Genomic DNA, 25,330 nt, shown 5'->3' on the forward strand with positions numbered 1-25,330 from the left:
CAGGAAATTTTGATGGAGGAGGGAAGAAAGTTTAATATTTCGGTATAGGCTTCAGAGATAGTTTTTAAGGTGAAAAATAGTATATATAATAGTTTCTGAAAATGTTCATTATTTTTAATATTTAATCTTCAGGACTTATTTTATATAGACCTAAATGGGATTTCTCAATGCTTACAAGATCAAGCCCATTATTAAGATTTATAAACCGTTATGAAACCAAGAGAATCACCCTTACAATTTTTTGTTTATTTACAATATGTGAAATCCACAATTTCAGGTCTAAGAGTAACTGTATCTTTCAGATTTTCAATATCAGTTCCTGACATTCGCTTTAAATCAAACTGTGATGCCTGGGAAAACCAAATCAAACGGTAATGTTATTGCTCTTATATATTCCTTATGCCGGATACACAATTATCTGAAACTGCAGCTGTTCCCCTGGCAACGTTCCTTCTGATATCAAACCACTCCTGAATACTGGCATGTGTTTGTGCAACAATTTTCAACAATGCAAGCACTGAATATAATAAAGTGGTGGGTTCACAACCACTGCTTTTGTAAGAAAAGGCTGCTGAACAAAACTTTTAGAAAGTGCAGTGAAAATAGTGGATCAAAGGGAGGCAAAATGCATGAGATGTGATAAAATATCAAATTTCAGATGGGACTGGGGGGTGCTGGAAGCACTTCCATAATTGCAGTGACAGCCTCATTAACCAATCACTATAATTGCAGGCAACATTCTCCAGACTCTATAATATACTAATGTTTCATATAGTCTGCTTTTTGTTTTTGCGTAGATAAAATTGGTGAGACTGTGTGAGCTGGTATCCATTTGGCTGCCATAACTCAGGACAATAACCAGCTTTTGTTACAGCAGATGTGAAAACATCCATATTAGAAGCAATGGTAGGTGCCAACCCTGGCAAGATCACATATTAAGTATAACATACACAACTATTCCCTTCGGAATCTAAATGTAGTGAAACCAGGACTAAATGCAAAACTCATCCCTTTGATTTGGCTTTCCTACAGTAAGGTGTACACACAGCAGTACCACCAAAAATAATCACTCTTCCTCTCTCTTGGAAAGGAAGAAAGAGAGAAATAGGCTCCGAAATAGGCTCCTGTTGTTTCTAGTTTTTAGAACACTTGGGACATGCTCAAGCACTACATTGATAGTAGGTATATGTAGAGAGAAAACCAAATACTCAAGTACAGCTGAGAAGCAATTGACACTGGGTTATGAGGGCCAGTTCACCCTTACGGGTCCTGTAACTTGGGCCATCGGTAATGACTCATCCCTTGGGGGTTGTTTCACTGGCACAGAATCACTTATAACAAACAGGCTGTGGCGATGCAGGAGTGCAATGCTTTCTGACCCTTCTCCTTCAGCACCCAGAATACCCCCCTATGCCACAGGAAGAAATTAGAAGGTAGTAGGAGCTGGGCTACACAGGCTTCCTGATACTCAGGCCTATCACACACAAAGAAATCCCCAGCTGGCTATTTAAACTGGTTTTTCATTGCCAGGGCAGCTGGCTGATTGCCTCTGCTCCAGCCATGCCCAATCTATCAGAACTACCAGGCAACTGGGAGTATCCCCAACAAGGTTGTGACATTGAACAGACTGGAATGCCTGCTTTCATTGGGAGCCTATACACCCACCTTAGGGTCTAACCAGGTAACCCTAACTTGTGGATTGGCTGGACCCTTAGGACTTATAGGGAATTATCTCAGATGGCCCATTAGGTTCAGTGATGGCTCATCAGGCTCAGAACACTCAATCGCATCCATCCCCTTTGCACTCTTAGCAATGCAAAGAGAATGCAACAGGGGCCAGGATCTGACCACAATATTCATGCTAGTCCCCACTGAGATTCATAGCTATTGCTGTATTAAGTTTTGGCTGGGGGCAACAGGAGTTACACGCTAATAGGTACATATAACAAACAGGCCCAAACTTCTGGTCACACCCAACTGGTTTCGATTTTATATTGTAGAGACCAGGCTGCTAATAAAAAGCAAATAGACACATTCATTTTCAAACACACATTTATACACTAAAAAGCCAAAGAAACCACATGTATAAGCACTTCTAAGGTGGGCTGTCAAAGTGGAAGCTCCCCTTAATCCCAGATCCCCAAGACTATGTGCATCATTTACTAACAAAAGGGTGATGAAATACTGAAATGTGTCAATCTGGAATGAGAAGGGAAAAGGTGAGCACAATGCACAACTCTGAGCTCACTAAAACTGGCACAGGAGGAGAAAGAAATCAGTCTTGCTCCAAATATTGAAACCATCAAAGCACTTCTATGAGGCAGTACAACAGCTAATGTCTGCAGCCCTCACATCTGAGGATGTGAAATTGTGAAACTAAGTAGGGGACGCCAAAGTAAGTACTTGGATGGAAGACCTGCAAGGAAATCTTAGCATGCTGCAGGAAGGTGCTGGTGACTCAGTAGGTAGCACTCTTCCCTCAGAGCTAGTACTGAACCAATATGCCAGCATGATGGAAGGGCAGGTCCTACAATGTTGGAGGTCCCCTTTTACAGATGGTACATTCAATTAGGGGCCCAGGTCTTTACGATTTTATTAAGATATCATGTCAATGTTTGCAGGAATATCAAACATTGTTACTCCTGAGACAACGTGTGTGAGGTAATATCTTTTATTGGACTATCTTCTGTTGGTGAGAGATACAAGCCTTCGAGCTTACAAAGAGCTCTTCTTCACCTTCTGTCTCTAGTATCCTGGGACCAACACAGCTACAACAATACTGCACTGTTATTCCTGGTGTTTTGGCCAATTTTCAGTGTAAGTATTTGCCTGCTGCCTATTTAAATTGCCCCGTTGTTTCAATCAACTGTTATAGATACTTCTTTGCTCTAGATATTTTTTGCTGTGTGCTGCTAACCTATTATTATTTATTGTATTCTGATAGCACCTAGAGTTCTCAATCAGAGATCAGAGCCCCATTTGTGCTACGCAGAGTACGTACATGTATCAAATAGATCAGGGGTCAGCAACCTTTCAGAAGTGGTGTGCCGAGTCTTCATTTATTCACTCTAATTTCAGGTTTCGCGTGCCGGTCATACATTTTAATGTTTTTAGAAGGTCTCTTTCTATAAGTCTATAATATAGAACTAAACTATTGTTGTATGTAAAGTAAATAAGGTTTTTAAAATGTTTAAGAAGCTTCATTTAAAATTAAATTAAAATGCAGAGCCCCCCGGACCGGTGGCCAGGACCCGGGCAGTGTTGAGTGCCACTGAAAATCAGCTCGCGTGCCGCCTTTGGCACGCGTGCCATAGGTTGCCTACCCCTGAAATAGATGGTCCCTGCCTCAAAGAATTTGCACTCTAAGTAAGCAGTCATCTTTCACTCCAGGCAGACCTGCATTTCAGAGATGGATGAAATGATTCCTTTTCAAACTGCATAAATCTCCAAGACAGAAAGAAATTGCAACTAATAAAATGTGCCTTTGCCATATGCAATAATGTAGCTGTTTTTAAAAATTTGGTATCTTGGGCCCTTCTACATATATAAGAAGTGTCGTGTCCCAGTTAGGAATTTCCAATAACACAAAGCTCCCATTTCAAATGCTTGTGGGTCCTGAGCTATCAGACCTTAAACTTGTCACTGGTCCAGGACAATATACTGTCTTTCCTGGGCTTCGGACTAATGTAATTTTATAAGCAAGGAGGTAGAGGATGAAGAAGGAAAGATTTTTTTTTCTGTCCGTTGTTTAAAAAACAACTGCTGTTTGAGGATGGTCAGCGATTTGGATTGTTAGAATAAATCTTGGTGAGAATGAACTAGCAGGCAGAGTGCAGGTAAGGTAAGGTAAGGTAATCAAAGGTACATGATGACTGGAACTTATCACCTTAGTGCAGTAAATAATTACCTATCCCCTCTCTCCCCCTCCAAGAGGGAAGGTGGGAGGGAATTGTGACTGAGGCACTGTCTCCGCGGCACAGCCTCTGTTGGGGCCATTCCTGGGATGGTGCCGTTTCCCTGGCTCTTCTTGTTCAGGGCTTGGCCTAGAGGCACCACCTAGCCTTTCGGGAGTGAAAGGGGTCAGAAGTGAAATGTGTGTTTGCAAGTTGGTAGAGTGGGTTATTCAGTCCAACCACAACAAAAACAATCTTTACCAAGATACTTTCCCACAAATCTTTATTCTTGAGCTTTAGCAGTTTTCAATTCTAATACAAGTCACAAGGATTTTTAGAAACAGGAAAAACTTCAGCTTAGGCTACAGTCTAGTCCTCTAGACTTTGTGATTGATACACAGACCTATGTCAGGGGAAATGTTTTTCACCAGTGGCATTGGCAACCCATGGTTTGACTCTGTTTGGTCCTGACCATTAAGGGGCCAATCTGAAATACAAATAAAATATTGAAAAACAACACAGCAATTTTTGTCAAAATCAAAGCATTTCACCGCACACTGACAAGAGCTTTTCTGCAAATCACAAAACAAACAAACAAACAAACAAGGGTTCAACCCTGCAAGGTGCTGACTGCTGAGCACTCTGACACTGACCCAGTAAAGCACTTAATGCTAAGCACATGCTTGGCAGTGCTTTACACGATTGGCGCCAGAATGCAGGACCAATAAAACTGCTTGATTTAAAAATGTCCCCAAAAGCTCTCTCCAATATTTTGCTTTATGCAGCCTTTTCAAGTGCATGCGTACGTGAGGTGCCAGACTGAAAGCTCTGCTAACTGAAGCCCTTTCTCTACAGAGATGGGATAGCCTGGGCTGCAGACAACTCCACATGCTCCCACCAGTAGGCCTCAGCAATGAGAATCCTAAGAAAGGGACTATATCTAGTAGTAGCTGAGCTTCTGCGCTTCGACAAAGCTGTTTCCCATTACACTGAGTCAGCCAGCTCACTCCCCCATTCAGGTTAGGAAATACATATCTTCCAAGTAGACCGTAGCACCATTTTGCTTACGAGACTAAGCAACCATGTGAATTACACAGTGAGGCTTCTGAACAAGTTTCTGGGAACATTTCAACATTTGTGAAACTGAAATTGAACTGGCGAGGGCCCATGGCCATTCCTTTCATGATTGTGTTAATCCCATCCCAGCCTTGGGGAAGAAACCTTAAATGAATTTAACACACACAAGGAAAGAGAGCTGATGTTTTTAACGTTTGGAGATCCTGCATTCATGAATGTTCCTGTGAAACAGCTTATGCAAGTTAGACATTATTCAAGGATAACATGAGACAACCATTTTAGAGGCACATGTCTGATAACACATTGTGATTTACAGCGTTTAAGTTGAATGCCTTGCCACTGGGCCTTTTAAACATCATGTGTAACTTTTTCATGTAACTAAAAAAAAATAAAGGAATAACTCCTTTTCCATACTCAGTGTATCTTCCAAGAAAAAGATTTTCTCAAGCACAGTTGCTGAGTCCCTTTTAGCTAAGTAGAAAGAATTTCAATTAAATCTCATTCCAACACACCAGAGATAGTTTGGAATGTCTGCACATCTGTAAATGCATGGGGGTTTAAGGGTGTGCTAATAGTTTCATAGAAAATAAGAACCAAACCAAAGCTCAGCCATTTTCTCTTAATGAGCTGCATTTTGAAGCACTTCTCCCTGTCTTGTCACTTATAAGACACCTAGCATGAAAAACACTTATTATGGTTCCAGCAGGTCTGAAGGTTACAGGTCAACCATTCCATTCATTTTTCCTACAATTCTATCCAATGATGCAGTTCTACACATTCCTCCCTGGCCACACAGGGCATTTGCTTTATGCCCTGAAGCATGAGACTGGAGAACATGTATCATTATCTTTGCTGTTATTATTTATTTGTATTCTAGAAGTCCTAATGGCCAACTGAGAATGGGTCCCCAATTGTGCTAGGCCCTGGACAAACACCAAATAAGAGATGGTCTCTACCCTGAAGAGTTTACAATCTAAACAGACAAGACAGATAATGGGTAAAGGAAAATGAATAGAAAAAGCTTTGCTTGCAATGCTACAGATATTGAGCCAGGCTCTAATGTCCTTTCTCATGCAGAATAGCACTTTGCTCCATTAGTGGTCCCTTTGAGGTCCCATGGCATCACTCATAGAGTAAGGTGTTATTCACCATGAGTATGGATATCGGAATCTGGCCCACTGTCAGTGGCCAGAAAATTGTGGGCCAGATCCAGCCTTTTTTACTTAAACGGAATATCACCTTACTACATGAGCATTCCTATTGAAACAAATGTGACTAATCGTGGAGTAAGGTACTATTCAACATGAGTAAGAGGATCAGAATCTCGCTTTAAGTTCAGAAAGTAGTTCTGGTTACTGTGCATGTGACAGATTTTCAAGGATATGCAGGCAGCTAGAAATCTGGATAATTTCATCCCTGCTTAATCAAATCATGATGGTTCCAGTTTGGGAGCATTGCTGTATCTTCTATGAACTCTGTTTTCCACAATACCCTTCTGCTCTTCATATCATAACTTAAGGCCAGATTCTGCCATTCTTACTCAGGGAGATTTAGTCTCTGAATACTGCCATTAGTTTCAGTGTCACTACTCACAGAGTAAAATACTATTCTCTGTGAGTAAAGGGTGGCAGAATCTGACCCTGAATTACTTCCACTATCCCTTTTCTAGCCAAGAGGCAGATTGTAACTCTACAGGTCTCTGCTCAAGGGGCAGCACAGCAACATACTTGCTTAGGTGGTTCATGGCAAAGTCATGCTTCAGCTCCATGTGAATTAAAAGCACCTTGTGGCTCACTCATTCCAAGCAGGTACTGCAGGGAATGTGGGATATGTCACCAGGATTAAATTTGGGGCCCAGTCCAGCAATAATCAATATAGTTCCACTGACTTCCATGGCACTACATTAGTTTACCCCTGCTGAGGATCTGGGCGTTAACATTCACAAAAACTCTGAGAGGACAAATACTGATGTTGCTTAGAATAAAGTATTTCAGAAGATCTTCTATTGTAGTGTTTCCGTAAACAATTTCTATCCAAGAAAGTACCTGATCATTTTCTTCATGCAAAATAACCTCATTTCAGCTAAGTAAACATTGGTACTTACCACAAGATCACTGCTAACTGAGAAGCTGCTCTCTTAGCCTATTTCAATACAATATGGTTTGAGAGATCTCAAATACAATGTAATAAATCATTTCAAATCCTGGCCACTAAAGGACTGTATAGACTGACCCTTTTATAAGTAGTTCTTCCATCAAACATCTTTTTTTTTCTTTGTATGCTTTGTTGAGAAACCCAGTTACACCCATAAGTTTCAGCCATGTGTTTAGACTTCCATATAACATTACTTAATATTCTAGACACAAATAGGGTTGCCAGTTTTGGTTGGATGTATTCCTAGAGATTTCATCACATGACATAATCTTTAATGAAATATTAATCTTTAATTCCCAGAGACTCCAGGACAGTCCTGGAGGGTTGGCAACCCAAACCGTTAACCAGCCTTTTCACGTAATTCAGTATTAGGTCCTTTTCAACTGTTTGGATTTTGACAAGTGCATTATCCATTCATTGATTAAATCAATCATTAGATCAAAACTGGTTACTGTAGGTGAAATCTATTAAAAACACATCTTGATTACAGTGATTTGTATGATCATTCATTTATCAACCTCATACCTCTTTAGTTTACTTCTCATTTCATTGCTCACTAGTGTAGCCTTTCACAAGACTATATTTAGCCAGAAAGATCTACTCCAGTGATATCAAATGCAGCTCACTTTGGTAAATGCTGGCTAGTTTACCTTGGTGCTGTTGTTATTAAAAATACACTGCATAACCCTCACCTGCTTAATACCATCATCGAAATGTATAAAATAACAGTTACAAAAATGGCCTTTCAGTATGTTATTATTCCATTTGTAAATTCACATTTAAACTAACCAATAGCAAATATCCTTTACAAGAGATTTTTCTTGGCTCCTACTTTTATATTCGTTCACTAATTGCAAGGTCCTCATTTTATTTTATACAAGACATACATCCAAGAAAACATCATTAGGATGACATAGTGCCTCAACAAATCAGTGCAAAACCCAAATCCACTGGTCACCTTCTCACAGTCACCCAGCAATTATATTCTCATTAATGTAAATTATTGCCTACGATCAGAAACACTTGAACGATCAGTATCCCTATGAGTTACAGTGGCAGTTTGAAGGAGTGAAACTCTATTTCTACATCCTCTTAAAGTCCTAAGTAAAGGGTTTAATTTCAATAACAGAAAAGAGGCATTCATCAAGAAGTCAGGGAGTGAAAGGCAAAAGGAGCTATTATAGGTACAGAACAAAATATTAAACACGTAACTTGATGAAAACAATACTCACATACTTTCTTAAAACTTAGCCACCTCTTTCCAGCAGCCTGCCAGGGGTCAGATGTGTGGGAAGCAGAGACATTTCTAAGTTTGAAACAGCAAATCTTTTATTATCTCCACACCTCTAATCAAACAGGAGTGAAGCGTGGTAAGTCACCAAAGAGCAAACCCATGAGCAGTGACATAATGACAAAATGACATCAAGGAAAGCAGGTACATGATTGCGCTTCAGTTCCTTTGCCTTCTGAACATTGATTCCCTTGAGGATGGCGATGCAGATTTCTCGTTGTTATTTTTGTTCACTTTGGGCTTTTATGGCTGCTTGGAGCTACGCTTCATTGTATTTGATTTCAGCTAATCAAGCATACAAATGAACAGGAATGCAGACACATAACACCGTGAGAGACACATAAGGAAGTTTTTTAAACAAAAAACTTTATTAGCCAGTGATTCCAGTGATGCAATCGGAATAGGAAGGAAAGTGTGTGTTGCTTCATTGTTTTATTTGGATATGTGAGTCCAGTGCTAACTTGTGATAACATTTCGAGAGAGAGAGAGAGAGAGAGAGAGAGAGCGCGTGCATATCATATATGTATATAGTCTATGTTGAACCTAATAGAAAAAAAATCCCATTGAAATCTGCTTTTTCCTTCCTGACCCTTACAGAAGAGTCCCAGTGAATTTAATACAGAATGATAAACTTTCTATAGAATTTTTAAACCAATCTATAGTATTATACAGAAAAGACAGAATTCTCTATTAAATCAGGTAAAATCTTTGAGTGAATTCAATACAAACCTACTTAATTTTATAGATAATGGGATGAATAATATAAAGCATTAAACAGATTTTGTAATACATACCAAGGATAAGGAGATATTAGCAGCAATTTTAACACAGCTAAAGTTAGGTCGTTAGGGACCAATCCATACAGCCCTGCAAATCTGCGGATACCCACTTTATATCTGCGGCACCATTTTTGCGGCTTGCGTATCGGATGCGGATACAAATTTTGTATCTGCGCAGGACTCTACTGATCCAAAGCCCACTGAAGTCAATGAGAGTTTTTCCATTGATTTTAATGATTTTTGGCTCTGGCCTTAAATGTTGTTTGATGGCATTTACATTTGTAATCCAAAGATTAAACTATATAATCTAATCAGTTCAATAGTTAAAACATAGAACAAAATCACGCCTCTTCTACAAACAGAACCCATGTGATCGGCTGATCACATGTTATGATTTTGAATAGGATTTTCCAGGTTTTGTCAACTGAAATGTTTATCTTGTGTTCAGGCTTTAGATGTTGTAATTTTAATGTGGGAGCAGCACATCATCAGGAATATTGCCTTAAACAATGAGGACTGCTTTTTTAAAACTTTCTAAAGGAAAATTCATTTCAGCAATCTTGCAAGCTTATAAAATTCTTGTCTTTGAATGAAAAGTGGAAACTGAGGATTAAAAATTTTCATCCCTCACATCCATTTAGCTATCATAATGATAGTTTTCTTCGGTGTATATAAAAGGCTATATGTTATGTATTACTTACTCTTGAAGCCTACCCAATTGCTTCTGCAATAGCTTTAGAGTATATTTAATTGAATCTATTTTTACTGGATTATGGAACAGGATTCTTGTTTTATATGTTGCCCTATGTATTGAATATTCATGTTCTGAGATTTCAAATAAATGGGGTATCACAGCAAAACAGTGAGAAGTAAATGCTATGCCCATCATCTTCCCACAAGGGGAGTGACTATGCTAATAAGACAACATTATGTTTGTATAAGAGTTGCTTAAGTAATATTTATATTAAGCCGCTGTGAGGATGCACAGTGTAAAGCAATAATTTTCAGAAACCAGAACACATACAGACTAAGCAGGATGCTCAAACTCATTAATAAAGTCTTCATTCCAGGAAGCCTGACAATCTAGTCTATTATATAGAAACAGCCAAATCATAAACCATTTTGCCACAAAGTAATTCAATAATACATCAGTTTTTGCAAGTGAAAATTCAAGTGGCAAACATCAGCAGAAGTACAAAAACATCTTATCTATGAAGACCTCAGAAAAAGCATACCCTGCTACCTACATCTCTATTTGCAGTTATCAGTGCCTAGTGTAAACTGCTTTAATTAATTTAAAGTTCTACAAACTTAATTGTTTATAACAGCTTTCAAGCACATTTACGAAGTGTTGTTTTTACTATATCCAGTGAAGCTCTGTCATGGGACGTAGTTAGACAGAATTTAGTGTAGCCCCACAAATATGTATCTTCACAGCATTTGGTTTATTGATATTAAAACAGTTGCACAGCCTGAGGTCCCATTTTGGACTGGATACATTGTGAATTCTACCCAGTGATGGGAACTCATCAGGGATAGTCTCAAAGGCGGTAAATGAATCTTGCCCTTCCCTTTGCTGATACAACTAGGAATGTACTTTGTCAGCCTTTGCGGCTTTAACTACAGCTGGCTGGGTTTGAGGCAGGCTCAAAAATCCAATCTGTTCTTAGTAACACTACCGCCTCTGTAGAATTACAGGCATGCTTTCAATGGGCATGCCCCTGTAACTGCTGAGTGATGATTTGCCATCTGTATATGCAGTCGTCAATGTCTTTTTTGTTTTTTATATAGTTGCAGCACAGTATCAACGCCACTGAATCATGTAGAAATCAAGGAGTTAAACAATAGGACAAGAATAAAGTTTATGGGCCCTCATTTTGGGATTCAGTAGAGTTACATAAGGGCTGAATTTGGCTTACAGCTTTATCTGAATGTCATTGTGCTCCTCCATTAATGATACTTAATTAGAAAAGAGATTTTATTAGACATGGAGGTGACCACAATTAATGTACACAAACATCCTGAGGCTGTTTAAGAATCATAGAAATTTTAGGAACTATTTCTTAGGAAAATCAAAATTCTACTCTTTACATGACACGGAAAATGCAAAAACAATCTAACCAAAAGATTATATAGATTACTATAGGTATACTTATAGCCAACAGTTCTGATTCTGACCTCAGATACACCATTGTTAATCCAGAAGAACTTCACTAGAGTTTTACACTAGTTCAGAATCTGGCCCTTAGGTAATACTAAGGCATCGATCAACCGAGACTCTCCAAAAAGAAAGACAAAGATCAATCTCTAACATCCTGTTTTAAAAGCAATTACATAGAGGACCACATTTCCAGTCAGCCGCCAAACTTTTGCCAACAAATTTTGCAAATGCAGTCAGTTGCCAGCGTTAAATCTACTTTTGTGCATTCAGATCAGGTAGTTAGCTCTCTAACTGCCCAATTTGCACAGCTAAATGAGAATGTTTTGTGCAGGTAAAATTTTGGAGACTGTGTTAGATGTTGGATGATGATTTACCACATAAGGTATCAAAAATTTAAGACAAATATAACTTGGGCCATTTTTTGAATACATAAATAATAAGTTCTCTTTTTGTTTGCAGTATTTCCTTCCTTTGCTTGTCTCTTTCCCTCTCCTATCACCATGAAATAAGAATGCCACATAAAAGAATATGTAAAACTATCTTGGAGTTTTATCAAAGTTTGGTACTTCTTTATATATAGCTTTACAATTACATGTAACTTGAAAATTAGTAAAATATTATAAACAATCAAAAAAGCATACTTAGGGACTTTACCTTGAGCAGATAAAGCACATGCGAGTATGTAGCCTAAGTAAATTCCAAATAGCAACTAATCAACTATTTCAATATAAAATTAGAATTTTCATACTCTCTTCATTAAGTCATAGTCCCATTTTCATTCCCAAACATTATTAAAATAATGTTTAGATAGATTTATTTTATTTATTTTAAAAGTCCAGTTAAAATCTGCATCCCTAAAATCTGGGTTTAAATTTCCAGTTAATAATAATAATAAAGGCCTAAATAGTGTATTTGGCACTAGATTTACATTCATGATTTCACACAAAATGTATAAAAATTACTACAATTATTGATCTGCGGTACTAGGAAACCGCACTACATTAAAGCACACTAAGGAACATTTAGTGAGCACCAGCAGGGTCTAAATGTTAGTACCCTTTAAAAAAAAAATCACACCCCCATAGTGCTCATTACCCCACTGTGCAGACAAGCCCCTAGTTTAAAAAAGTATCCTTTGATTGTAACTTGTTACCAAATTTTCAAGTAACTGTATGAAAGCAAGATTTATATCTCCAACTAACTTTGTAATCTTCCAAATAGTTTAATGAGCCATCTAATTGTGTGTGCATGAATGTGCACATGGGCGTCACTGATCTCTGTTGGATGGAATCAGAACTGCTTAACTGTGTATCACAGGCTACATCTACACTATGAGCTAGGGGTGTGATTCCCAGCTTGTGTACATATATTTGGGCTGGCTCGATAAGACAGAGAGGAATTGAATACCTGAGAGTATGTGTACATGTGCTGGGAATCACACCCCTAGATTGTGGTGTAGATGCAGCCATAGACTCTACCTAGCTAACAAAGAGCTTCTCCTTTAGCGCAAGTGATGGGAGCCTGTGCTTTTGGAACAGGGAGATTTGAGTCATCCCACTATTGTTGTGCAACCTAGTGATGACAAACACAGAGTCCACAGTGACCACAGATTTATTGCCATTAATAAACTGCTTGGTATGTGATTGCACACTTTTGTATTTTTTACTGCTTTGTTTGACTTTTTTTGCCTGTTCTATATATTTCAAAATGATCTAGGAATATAGGAATCACCATACTAAATTAGATGTATGGTTTATCTAGTCCAGTATCATGTCTCTGACACTGGCATGGGAAAAGTGAAAGAAACCCTACATTAGGCATCCATGGGATAATCTTTCCCACAAATTAGTTCAGATCCTAATTCCTAATAGAGATTAGCGTAAACTCTGAGGCAAGAGGTTTAATATCTTTTCTAGAATATTTGTTAGTGTGAGCTGTTCTGACGTTGGATATTCTTGTTATTCAGAGGAATGTCCAAATCTATTTTTGAATCTCGTGAGGTCTTTGGCCCCAATGGCATCCTGTGGTAATAAGCTCACTTTCAAATTCTTGATTGCTAAAACTATGTAGACTCATTGCAATACAGAGTATGACATAATTAACTTCAGATGTGCACAGTATAGAGTGAAACAAGCTGCTTTGGCTTGCATTCTCTCACTTCATCAAGTATGACAGAGTTAACTTCAAGCATGGCTTGCCAGGGTCCTCCTTTTAAAATTATACAGTTACAAAAATCATAGGATGTGGAGTCCATGAGGGAAAAGCTTTCTATGATGAAACACAGCTCTAATCACAGCAATCAGCTGCAGAGTCAACCCTGTAATCTTTTACCTTATGATTAAAAATAGAGAGAGTTTTTTATTTGTGGTATTTTCAAGACACAGGGCATCTTCTATTATTGAAGGAAAACTCTACAGAAGTGTACATACTGTTTTTTTTTAACTGCAACAATTCACCCATGTCAGCAGATGGTTTTAAGAAAGTTCCAAATGTGCTTCAAGAATCTTCAAGTTAACAATAACTTTGCTTTGTTAGCAGAACAGTTGTGATCTCTGTCATGTATTCTGTGAATTATATAGGACCTGGGTCCAAAATGGCCAAAACAGTCAAGTCTCAGAAAAATCTACTGAGAATGCATTCAGTTCCACTCCTCTCCCCCCACCCAATTATAACAAAGATTTTCTACTATCAGTAGCATTACTTCTCTGCTCCTGGGAGATTGCCAACTTTCTAATTGCACAAAATTGAACAACCTAGCCGCACCCCTTCCCCGAGGCCCCGCCCCTGCTCACTACATTCCCCTCTCTCGGTGTCTTGCTCTCCTGCACCCTCACTCACTTTCACTGGGCCGGGGAAGGGGGTTGGGGTGCGGGAGGGGGGAGGGCTTTAACTGGGGGTGCAAGCTCTGGGGTGGGGCCAGAAATGAGGGGCTCAGGGTATGGGAGGGGGCTCCAGACTGGGGCAGGGAGTTGGGGTGTAGGAAGGGGTGAGGGATCTGGCTGGCGGTGCAGGCTCTGGGGTGGGGCTGGGGATGAGGGGTATGGGTGCAGGAAGGGACTCCAGGCTGGGGGGTGGGGCCGAGGAATTCGGAGTGTAGGAGGGGGCTGCGGGTTGAGGCAGGGGGTTGGGTGTGGAAGGGGGTATGGGCTCTGGGCTTGGGGTGCAGGCTCTGGGGTAAGGCCGGGGATGAGATGTTTGGGGTCCAGGAGGGGGATCCAGGCTGGGGGTGGGAACGAGGGATTCGGAGTGCGGGAGGGGGCTGTGGGTTGGGACTGTGGATGGGGGGTGTGGGAGGGGGTACGGGCTCTGGGCTGGGGCCGGGCATGAGGGGTTCAGGGAGTGGGAGGGGGCTCTGGGCTGGGGCAGGGGGTTGGAGAGCAAGGGGTGAGGGCTCCAGCTGGGGATTCAGGCTCTGGGGTGGGCCTGGGGATGAGGGGTTTGGTGTGCAAGAGGGGTCTCTGGGTTTGGGGGGGCTCAGGGCTAGCGTGCGAGCTTAACTCGGGCAGCTCCCATTCAGAGGCACAGCAGGACTAAGACAGGCTAGTCCCTACCTGTCCTGGCACCGCACTGGGCCCCGGAAGCTGCCAGCAGGTTCAGCTCCTAGGCAGGGAGGTGGGGTAGGCAGGAGGCTCCGCGCGCTGCTCTAGCCCGCAGGCAGCGCCTCCCCCAGCTCCCATTGGCCTCGGTTCCCGGCCAATGAGAATGTGGGGCCAGTACTTGGGCCGCGGAGCCCTGTGGCCCCCCAAGTAGGAGCTGGACCCACTGGCTGCTTCCGGGGCGCAGCATGGTGCCAGGACAGGTAGAGACTAGTCTGCCTTTGACATGCAGCACCGCCGACTGGACTTTTAAGAGAAGGTCCCTTTTCGACCAAGCATTCCGGTTGAAAACTGGACACCTGGCAACTCTCGCTCCTGGGCTACATCACATTTTAAAACTTGGGTATTTGATAATTAAATACATAGGAGGAAAGTACTGGGAAAGGAGAAAGGCCTACTTATACATTTTTAAATGTCCTATTACCTAAGGCCTCAGACTGCAGTCCTTGTTCAGCAAGACTTCTATTGAAGTCAGTGGGAGTTTTGGCTAAGTACTGGATAAGAACTTAGGCCCAGATTTTTAAAGGTATTTAAGCATTGCTGCTAAATACCTAAGTGCCTACATCACTTTTGAAAATGAGACTTAGGCTTCTAAGTCAATTAGGCATTTCAACGTTGAACATAGCAATGCCTAAATACCTATGAAAATCTGGGCCTCAAGGTTTTAGGGCACCATAGGAGTTAGACATGTGGGCACTTTTAAAAATCCCACCAGGTGCTTATCCACATCTTTAGGCATCTAAATACCCTTATAAAATCTGGTCCTTACCTTCCAAGGGAACAAAACAATTCTTCAAAGACTTGATCCTCTTGCCACTGAATTCAATGACAAAACTTCCATTGATTTCTATGGTGTAAAATCAGGGCCCACATCCCATTTTATCTTCCACTCTACCATCTGTTAAGTATTAGATCAAACAGCGGACTGGGCATTTCAAGTCGAGGTAGGACTTCATCCCTACTGCACTCATTCTGCCATTAATTTTTAAGCTAACGAGTTAAAAGTGAAATCTCAGTCTTAACTTCAAATTCCCCAGTTTTTGGCAGTTTCTGAAGAGTGATTCGGCTTTTGTCATAAAAGAAGACATAGCGGATTATAGTTGTCTCTCTCTTTGCTTCTCAACATTAAAATCATTCCAAGCATTAGAGGAGTCTCATTCTAACATCACTTTATAGTTCTTTATATTTATTCTAAGGTGCTCTAAAAAAAATCCATACAAATAAAGGACACTAGTCTTTGTGCAACTACTGTTTCTAGTAACTGCAGATTTACTCTCTATCAGTGATTTTTATCCAGGCCTTACAGCATCCCTCTGAGTTTCTCTTAAATTCCTTCCTGCCCTTAGGCCTTCCATAATGACCATCATCTGTCCAGGAGAGGAAACTGGATGAAATTTCCTTCAGATCCCTTAATTGGTCAGCGAGGTTGATGCTGACTGACACGAGGCACTCTATCCTCCCCCAGGGTTTGAGCAAACTACCCTTGTGGCCTAGGTAATAGCATGGTTATTGATGCCTGCTAAGTGCATAAAGAAGCTGGTCAGGAAAACATCACTCAGTGGGTCAAATTCAGACCTGGTGTAAATGAGTTCTTTCCCGTCCAAAATTCATGTGCTGACAAGACAGTATTTTTTATTAGCTTCACTAAAATGTGAAGAGTCAGGCTTTATGCCTCAATGACCCCCCTAAAGCTGTGTAGTCAACTATACCAGTGGCCCAATGTGTTAGGTTGGGCATATAGTCATTTAAAAACACAACTTTCCAGGAAGCCTCTTGCTTCTGTTAGGTTTGACCTGGTAAGTGACATCTGTTCCATGGCTCCTTTTTCCTCCTACTCTTAGCAAAACTCTTCTATGCACCCCAAATTCTATAGACCTCAGTAAACCTAGTACTGGTCCATCATCAACAAAAGGATTTGTGCTTGTTATGTTTGTAAAAATCAGTCATGTGCCAAGACTGATTTTCTACAGTAAGAGATTTTACAGCCAATTTATAAAGTCTCAGATAAAGGCTATATGAAAATGCCCATAGGCTTTTAGCTACAGCAATACAATTTCTCTCTCTCTCTCTCTCTCTCTTATAAAGATTGAGTAAATTCCCATCCCAAGCACTGACTGGCTTTACATATATTAAAATCCTACAACCTCAAAGTGTTTGAATGTCATACATCACACAAACATGAAAAGCCCCTTCAGAGCAGATATGTCAGTAACCCCCAACCACTGTTCACCCCACCTTCCTCCTTCAATGGCTAGAGAGAAAAGACAGGTTCTGCAGATGAGGGAGGAAGTGAATTCCTGAGTTGAGGAACCCCCGCCCCCCCCAAGGACAAGAATCTTTTCCTAATGTTAATGACAAGGGAGTTCAAGTTTGAGTGCTGCTTCTGACCTCAACTGTAGCAGCAGTGCATTGGGAAAGGAACTGTGTTTCAAATAATATGGTATTAAATCACCTGGGAACTCACAGGCAACCCAGGGAACATCAGTGTTAATTGCAAATGGTATCTCTGTAACAAACACAGCACTACTGCAAATTCCTTTGAGGTATATGGTCTCCTCCCTCAACAATATTACTGAGAGTTATACGTGCCCATGGAGAGGAGAATTGGTGGGGGTGGGGGGTATTCTGTTAGGGAGAATTGTTAGCACAAATAAAGGGAAACTTCACTTCCCACCATCAATGGCTGCTTCCCATTTCCCAGCTACCATCTTGTCCCTCCTGTGGTTGCTCAAACTCCTGCTGTTTCTTCTCTAAGGGGCCTTGGTAGCTGCAGCAGAACTAGAAGCAGTTCCATGAGAGCTGCTGCAGCATAGTCACAAGGCAAAGAGGGAGGGAGGTAGACTGATGGGCCAGCTGCTTTGGCAGTCTTTCAGTCTACCTAGGATCTTGTATGGTTCTCATCACTATGGTATCTGAAATGCAGGATAATGGCAGCTATTCCCACTGCTACTCTAACTTCTGTCAGTTTTGCTTTGCTCTCCAGTTGAGAAGTCTGGCCAATCAGAGCAGAAAACTGCCAGGGTACAAGTAACTGCTGGTTCTACAAGAAGTCAGAATCCAGGACATTTGTCTATTTATCAGGCACTTGAAACAGAGTGTGGAAAACAAGTGCTGCACTGGGAAAGATTGGTGCCATTGGTCTGGGACCCATTCACTTCACTGGGAATGCTCAGCACTATTTAGGATCTGGCCCTGTGTTTGTAAAATTAATATTTTAGATTCTGTTTCATATACTGAACCTTGCTCCAACTTTTGCTAGTAGTTTTTAGCAAGCTTTTTTAAAAGAAATAATATATTGTAATTTCATTCCTACATAGTTTTCACACCTTACAGTATTCACACCGAATCATTATGAGCTATCATGCAAAAAACAATACAGCAATCTTCTTAATTTCTTACTCTTTGTTATGCTGTCTCTAAACTATGTCAGACTCAATATAAAGGTGCCTGCATAGGGCTCTCAGATCTCAGCATTTTTGCAGGCAACTCCAACCATCATGTAATCAGAGATAAGTGACTTAGTTAAAAATGAATGGGGCAGCTGGCCAAATGCTCAACCAAACAAAATGATCAAAGGGACAGTGCCAGATGTTTTCCATCAGCTTTGCACATGGAGGTACCAGGGAGATCAGCAGGAGCATTACACTAAAAAGAAACCAGAGAAGCCAACTCTAGTTTCAACCATAACATGAAGAATTGACTATAAATACCACATTCCTTAGTGAGAGTCCCAGAGGACATTCTGGAGGTATTTCTAAAGCCTACAGGAAAAACATGTCTACTATTGTCTGGCTTATTTATATGCATCCTCCTGCTAAATGTTTTAATAATAGTGCATAGCAACTTGCTGAAATATATATATATAAACCCATTTTAGGAAGTTGCTAGTAATGGTGAGTCAGTGGAATATGTCAAAAGCTGCTGTTTTGCTATGAAGTATGTGTTCGCCCAACCTTTGTTCATTTAACTTTAATGTTTCCCAATTCCTACCCCTATTTCTTTTACCATTTTCGATTACTGCAGTTTTACATTTTGATTTCATAGGCTTGGGACTTTAATTCCTGTGAAAGGCCCAGAGATGCTTCAAGATTTGTTCTTGAAAACGAGACTGTTTCATGTTTTTTCTATTTTTGTCTTCTGAGAAAGTTTAAATATCAAAAATAGTTAAGGTTGTTTACACTGCACCTCAGCAAAAGACATTCTTGACATCATTTGTATACAACTCCGAGCAGTAGGGCCACTCAGTCAGTGCTGCCAGACATCCAGCCACAGGGCCTCCACCCTCCGGACATGTAGGGTCCACCAATAATAGCGTGATGCTAACTGCTTCTGCTGTTGTGGAACATGCACGGCTTCATACAGTTCTGTGGTGAGAAAAAACTAGAGTCCCCTTCCCCACCCCCCACTGCCTTTATCACAACCCTGGTTTACACCCATTACAGGCTTCTCCTCTTGTTTAACAGAAACCTCCATTCGCTATTTCACTAATTACCACCGGGGCCACACACATCATTTTGGGCTACATTACCTATCCCTCATCCAAGTCACATCACATAGGAGTCTGGGGCAGATAAGTGAGGGGGAAGAACACTGCATGAGAATTTTGTGCCATGCAGAGCCCCTCCCCCCAATTTAATGGCTTTGCAGGGGCCCCCAAATCTGTTTAACTGGCCCTGCTGAGCAAGAATCTTGGAAACTGCTGCCAAGTAACTTGAGACAACTGAGTAATTTAAGTCACTTTTCAGGTTCTTTTTTGAGTCTCCTGTTTAGTGCTGCCTGCCTGAGAGTGGGAGGAGGAGCTATGCTGAGCCTGCAGAAAATGAGAAGGATTTTTTCCCTGAAACAATTGAAAGATCTCAGAACTTTCTTCTTGACTAATGTGCAAACTAATCAGATTGCTTAGAGGGTGCTGCTGAACATCATTTCTCATTTCATTTTGTCCTTTCCTTGCATATATTCATAAAGTCAGTAGTTATGGATTTGTCACCCAAAATGCTTCTTTGTTATAGGGATGTTTAATGAATGTATAACAGGGTGATTGCATCTCGAGAAACCGTTTTAAATTCATTTTACGGGGATAAACCACTTTTGTCTGATTTTGATCTCATATCCATTCATTTCAGTGGAGTTACTTCTGAATTACACTGGTGTAAGTGTCAGCAGAATCAGGTCCTTCATTGGTAGCCATGCTAGCAATGAGGGAATAAACCACAGTCTAGCCATTAAACTTGAGTCTAAATACATCGAGCTTAACCTTCAACCTGACCCAGTTAGGACTGCTTTGAATCCAGCTGCTTCATGGATGACTGCTGGAGCTTCCCTCTTTGCATCACATACATAGCAACTGTGCATGCTCACAATCCTTGTGCTCCTTTGATTCCAGGCTGCTCCCTCCTAGCACCCTCCTGAGTACAGGCAGTGACAAATGGGACAGAGAGGGATGAGGTGGAAGCAGGGCTATAACCTTACTGCTCCTTCACCTTATCCAGCGTAGGCAGCTGAGCACAATGAGAAAATTTCCCTGCATTACTCCCAGGAACGGTGTTGTGAGTGCCCTCCCTCTACTAGAACTGAAACACTGAAATCAGTACATTTATCTTTGGAAACTCTTTTCTAATGAGACTTCATGGAAGTTACTATTTCAACTTCACTTTTCCCCCTTAAGAAATCATTTAAGCACCTTGCTAATTTACTGAATTTGCAGGAAAATCACCACCTATATTTTCAGTGATTTCTTGGCTTCGTTGCTTCAAGAGAAAGATCAACTCAAAATGACCTCAGAAGCACAGTTCAATAAGAAAGAAGTATATGTATCTCAGTCGTTGCAGTTTGAAGGTCACAGTTGCCAAAAGCTCCTGGGCCATGGAAAATTGGCTTGCACATTGTGGTGCTCCAGGGAATTTGGTCCACTGGAACTGTGAGTTCCAGTAAACTAATAGGATAGATAGAAAAGTGAGAAGAAGAGTATTTGGTGAGTAATCACACTCTACCATGCACATATACTCCAGTATTAATTAGATTAATCGCTAATAAAAGCAAGAAGCATGCCAGTATTTTGTCCTTATGAGCAATAAGTAAATATAAATAATCACACTCTGAATTATGTGTTTAATCACAACCAGGTGAAATATAAGACAAGTAAAAATTAAATACATGGAAGTAAATATCCTACAGGGCAAGTGGAAAATTATTCTAATGTATAAATCCAAGTTGCCACCTCCTCTGCAAAGAAATAAAAGGAAATTTTGGGCTTAGTTCCCATGGATCTTGCAGTAGTGGCAACACAAGCTTGTTTTATAATCTGCATGCATTTCATGGACAGAACTTGCACTGATGTCAAAGGGAAGTTCTGCAGATGAAACAAAAGGAGCAAAGTATGCAATTGAAATGAATGGTATGGATAGGTGAGGAGCATTTTCCTTACCTTATAGGGCCCATATTATGACATCAATTTTTTCAATGGACTTCTGTGGGAGGTATGGCACCAAGGATCCAATCATGCAGTCTTTATTAAAGGCCTGGAGGAGGTGGCCAAGGGCAGGAGTGGTGGTTTAGGGGAGTAAGTTCGGTTCCTCCACATTCTCTCCCTTCAGACCCATTGCTCTGCATTGCCCATATGAGGCTTATTAACTTTCACTGCTTTGCCCTTTGTGCTGTGAAACTTGTAGTTAGAAGGTGTCCTGGGGGACTGTGTTTGGACAGGCCCTGAAAATGTCCAAACCTGGGCAGGATAAGTAGGATTGGGCAGCAGCGCATCTGTGTGGATACCTGTTTCCTCTGATGGATTGTTGAAATCTGCATCACTCTGATGAGCAGTGGGTTCAAGGCTACTTCCCTAGGGGAGCAAACCATTTCTCTCTGACTGAACAACTGAGTTACTCTGGCATAGGGGGGAATGGAACTCTCAGGGAGAACTACCATTTAAGTCAATGGGGATTTTTCATGGGGAAGGGCAGCAGGCCGAGATTATCCAACAATGCCTGCTGAGGCCTGATTTACAGAGGTGCTGAGTAACGACAAATGTAAAGTCAAGTCAATGGGAATACTGGGGCACAGAAAACCCCTGAAAAACAGGCCCTAGGCATCTCAAATTGGACAGCATTTGAGGAACCCAAAGTCAGCTGCCATTTTTTAAGAAGTAACTGAAAATCAGTGCAAATAAAGGATCTTTAAAGTAAAATATTTGGGCCTTATTTTTCTCACACACAAATTTTACAGTGGTGTAACTCCATTAACTTCAAAGGAATTACTCCTGATTTACACTCATGTAAAGAAGAGCAGGAACAAGCTCCTTATCTCTGTAACAAACCATTAATTTTGGACCCTTTTAGCAACTTGTTCTCTTTCTTTTGAAAGGCAGACATAAAGCTATAAAACTGTGCAATTATGCATTCCTTCACTCACTGCTGGGGTCATTTGGGCTGATTTTCTGATAAAAGCAACACGTCATATCTCCAAGGCAAGAAAAGTGCTGGATATTTTCATTTCCATTTTTATGGCTATGGAAATGAAACATCCCAATTCCCAAGATGATAGGATTTATTGCTCAATAGCCAATAAGTCAAAGGGTAATAATCAAGGACCTGATTCTATTCTCACTTACACCAGTGTAAATGTGGACTTACTCCACTCTATCCACCTGTATAAACCCAATGAAAGAAAGAGAGGACTCAAGGCCTAAGCTCCTGATTATTTTCTGTTATCAAACATGAGATACGTGGTGGCCTCTGATGGTCTGTAGATACAGTCTGTAAATACTTTTACAGATTGCTGTCCTCAAGAATCACGGAATTCGCATACTGGAGTCAGGGAAGTTAGACTGTGATTCAACAAAACCAGAAATAGTCTATACTAGAGAACTTCATGCTATAGGATAGCAACAGAGCTCTCCATTTAGAATCTGAAATGCAGTACAGAACTCTCAGAAGTTGAAGCAGGAATTAAGCTAGAGACTATTCTACCATTTGCTAAAACATTCAGTGCATTTGCCTTCATGCCTTCTGCATTCCACAGGGCTGCATGCTGAGTTAATAAAACCTCTCTTGGAAAATGCTTTGGAAACACGGATGGAGTCCCTGACTGGCCATATGGCAGAATCTGGCTATTGCTACCAGACAGCTGCAGGAAGTGAAAGACAAGAAATGGGAGACTGCATCACCAAAGTCATATATACAATTTTGGCTAATGTCAACAGCTTCCAAAATACTCAAAAGCACCAACATCTTCTTTCTTTTCAGGAACTTTAAGTGATGCATATGTGATTTAGATTCAGATACATTACCAGCTGAGCTTTCAGCAAGTTTTGAAACAATTAACACAAGTATGTGAAATGATAACAGACAACCACGTTTTCATTGCTCAGCTCACAGATAAAAATTGAGATTCCAATTAACTTGCTCTTTTTTAAAACAAATAACATTATCATCAGTAATAGTATCACCATCATTCTGTGATTTGAACACCAAAACAATACAGTAGGTTTCTTTTCTTAAAATGAAATTATGTATTTATTACTGCTGTGATGCAACATTTAAATTGAACAAAGAAGTTATCCGCATCAGATAACTAGGGACAGTAAAATCAAAGAATAGAAAGAGGCTTGAAATGTTCATCTTTTCATGTACATTTAAACTAAATGATAAATTTGAAATTGAATAGCATCTTGTAAAATTCACAATACGAAGTACTTAGCAGCACACTTGTTAAGAACACACAGAGCTCATTCCTAAATGAAAAATATTGATCTGTGACTGGCAATGAGATAAATCTAAACTACATCCACTATTTCCTCATATTTTAGTTTTCATTTTATTCAGTTAAGCCATAAAATAACTTTGCATTTCCAATGCTAGTGTTCCCTAAACTTTTGTTTGACAATAGAAACATTCACAAAATTTAATTTGTAGAAAATAGTGTAAATCTATACACCTATATTTAAGAGAAAGGTCAGATTTACCAAGATAAAAGCATCTATACTGAAATTGTCAAGACTGTATTGCTATGTCAGAACTATACACACATGTGGACAAGTGCACAGTATGTAACTAAAATTAATCTGTATGAAATACCTGATTTATTGCAATACAACCTTTTAAAAGAAATATTCTCATTTAGATGACACTTTAAAGAAGTAGCCTCACTTTGTGTGCCTGCCTGCATGAGAATCACCAACTGCAACATCCCAAGAAAAGCAAGACGTGATCCTTATCTATTTTTGCCAGGGTGGGGGTGGGGGGAGCATAGGAAGTATTTTTTTAAACCAACTCGAAATCCAAAAGTGGACTGAATTTTCTGATTAATTGTCTCACCTAGCACCAACTCTTCTAACTGTTCATAGCATGGTAAAAGATGAACTGAGAAGAAGCTAGATTTATGTATTGTTTATAAGGGATTATTTTGCTGCTAATCTTAGATAGCAAGTAAACTTGATCTATCTCTTGTACAAAAAACTTAAAATAAGCACTTGCATTTTCTATTTCTAATGAAGAATACCACAAGTGAATTGCATAAGTTCCCCACAGCAGGAAAGTAATCATAATGCATAATAATAAAGTGATGATTAAATGGCAAAGTGATCTGAAAACATCAACAAACTGACTCACATACAAGCAAGAAACATGACTGCAAAACAAAAGCGGCTCAGACAAAACTTAACGGCACAGTACCCGTTATAATCCTTCATGCTTTACCTGCTGATTGGAGAATGGCTGGAGGAGATCTCTGGCACAAAGCTCTGTTCGATTATTGGTATCCTAGATGGAGTGTAAGAATGGTAGGCTGTCAGAACCACGCTGCCCGAGTCCTTTATCTCCATTATCACAGGCACATGTCTTCCCTACTGTCTGGCGACAAAGACAACTACCAGCATTTACTCACTTACTGGACCAAGTGACCCTGTCATAAAAGCAAACGCATGACCTTACACTGTAATAGCCTCTTACTACCGTTTGCTGTCAGGAGAACTGTGTAAGTGTTGAGATGGCTCTTTCTCCTGTCAGGACAGCTAAATTAGCATATATTCAAAAACACCGCCCACAAACACAACTCTGTGGGGGAAGTATTCCTGTTTCTTAGGAAACCAGAAACCCGAGGTAATCCTACATGGCTCAGGGCAGCTGCTCTGGACAAGTTCTTCTTGGGTTATTTCTTTTTTTGTTTCTTCTCAACTAAGGGCAGACTTATTAGGATTTCTCATACGACAGCAAGGAGCAAAATGAAATGAAATCGTTCTTCAGTTAAGCAACATGGGAATGGAGCAGTGCTTTAAAAGAAAACATGTGCTCTAGGAAGGAGAGGGGGAATGCAATTTATAATGCCTACATGAAAGATTCATAAACTAACTGGACTATGTGGCTGTTTAAATAACCGGGGAAGAATAA

At 40.3% G+C, this 25,330-nt stretch overlaps 1 protein-coding gene across 2 annotated transcripts in view; it reads right to left on the reverse strand.

Annotated features, from left to right (window-relative positions):
- The window catches only part of ARHGAP28 (Rho GTPase activating protein 28), a 90,090-nt gene extending 65,188 nt beyond the window's left edge, over window positions 1-24,902 (reverse strand). For both annotated transcript variants that reach the window (XM_026661222.1, XM_026661217.1), the window contains exon 1: window positions 24,641-24,902. In XM_026661222.1, coding sequence (XP_026517007.1) covers window positions 24,641-24,765 — 125 coding nt within the window. In that variant the 5' untranslated portion in view covers window positions 24,766-24,902. The remainder of the gene's footprint in view (window positions 1-24,640) is intronic.
- Window positions 24,903-25,330: the final 428 nt, after the last annotated feature.

Source organism: Terrapene carolina, unplaced genomic scaffold (genome assembly GCF_002925995.2).
Source record: "Terrapene carolina triunguis isolate 2854851 unplaced genomic scaffold, T_m_triunguis-2.0 Scaffold58, whole genome shotgun sequence".
NCBI lineage: Eukaryota > Metazoa > Chordata > Testudines > Emydidae > Terrapene > Terrapene triunguis.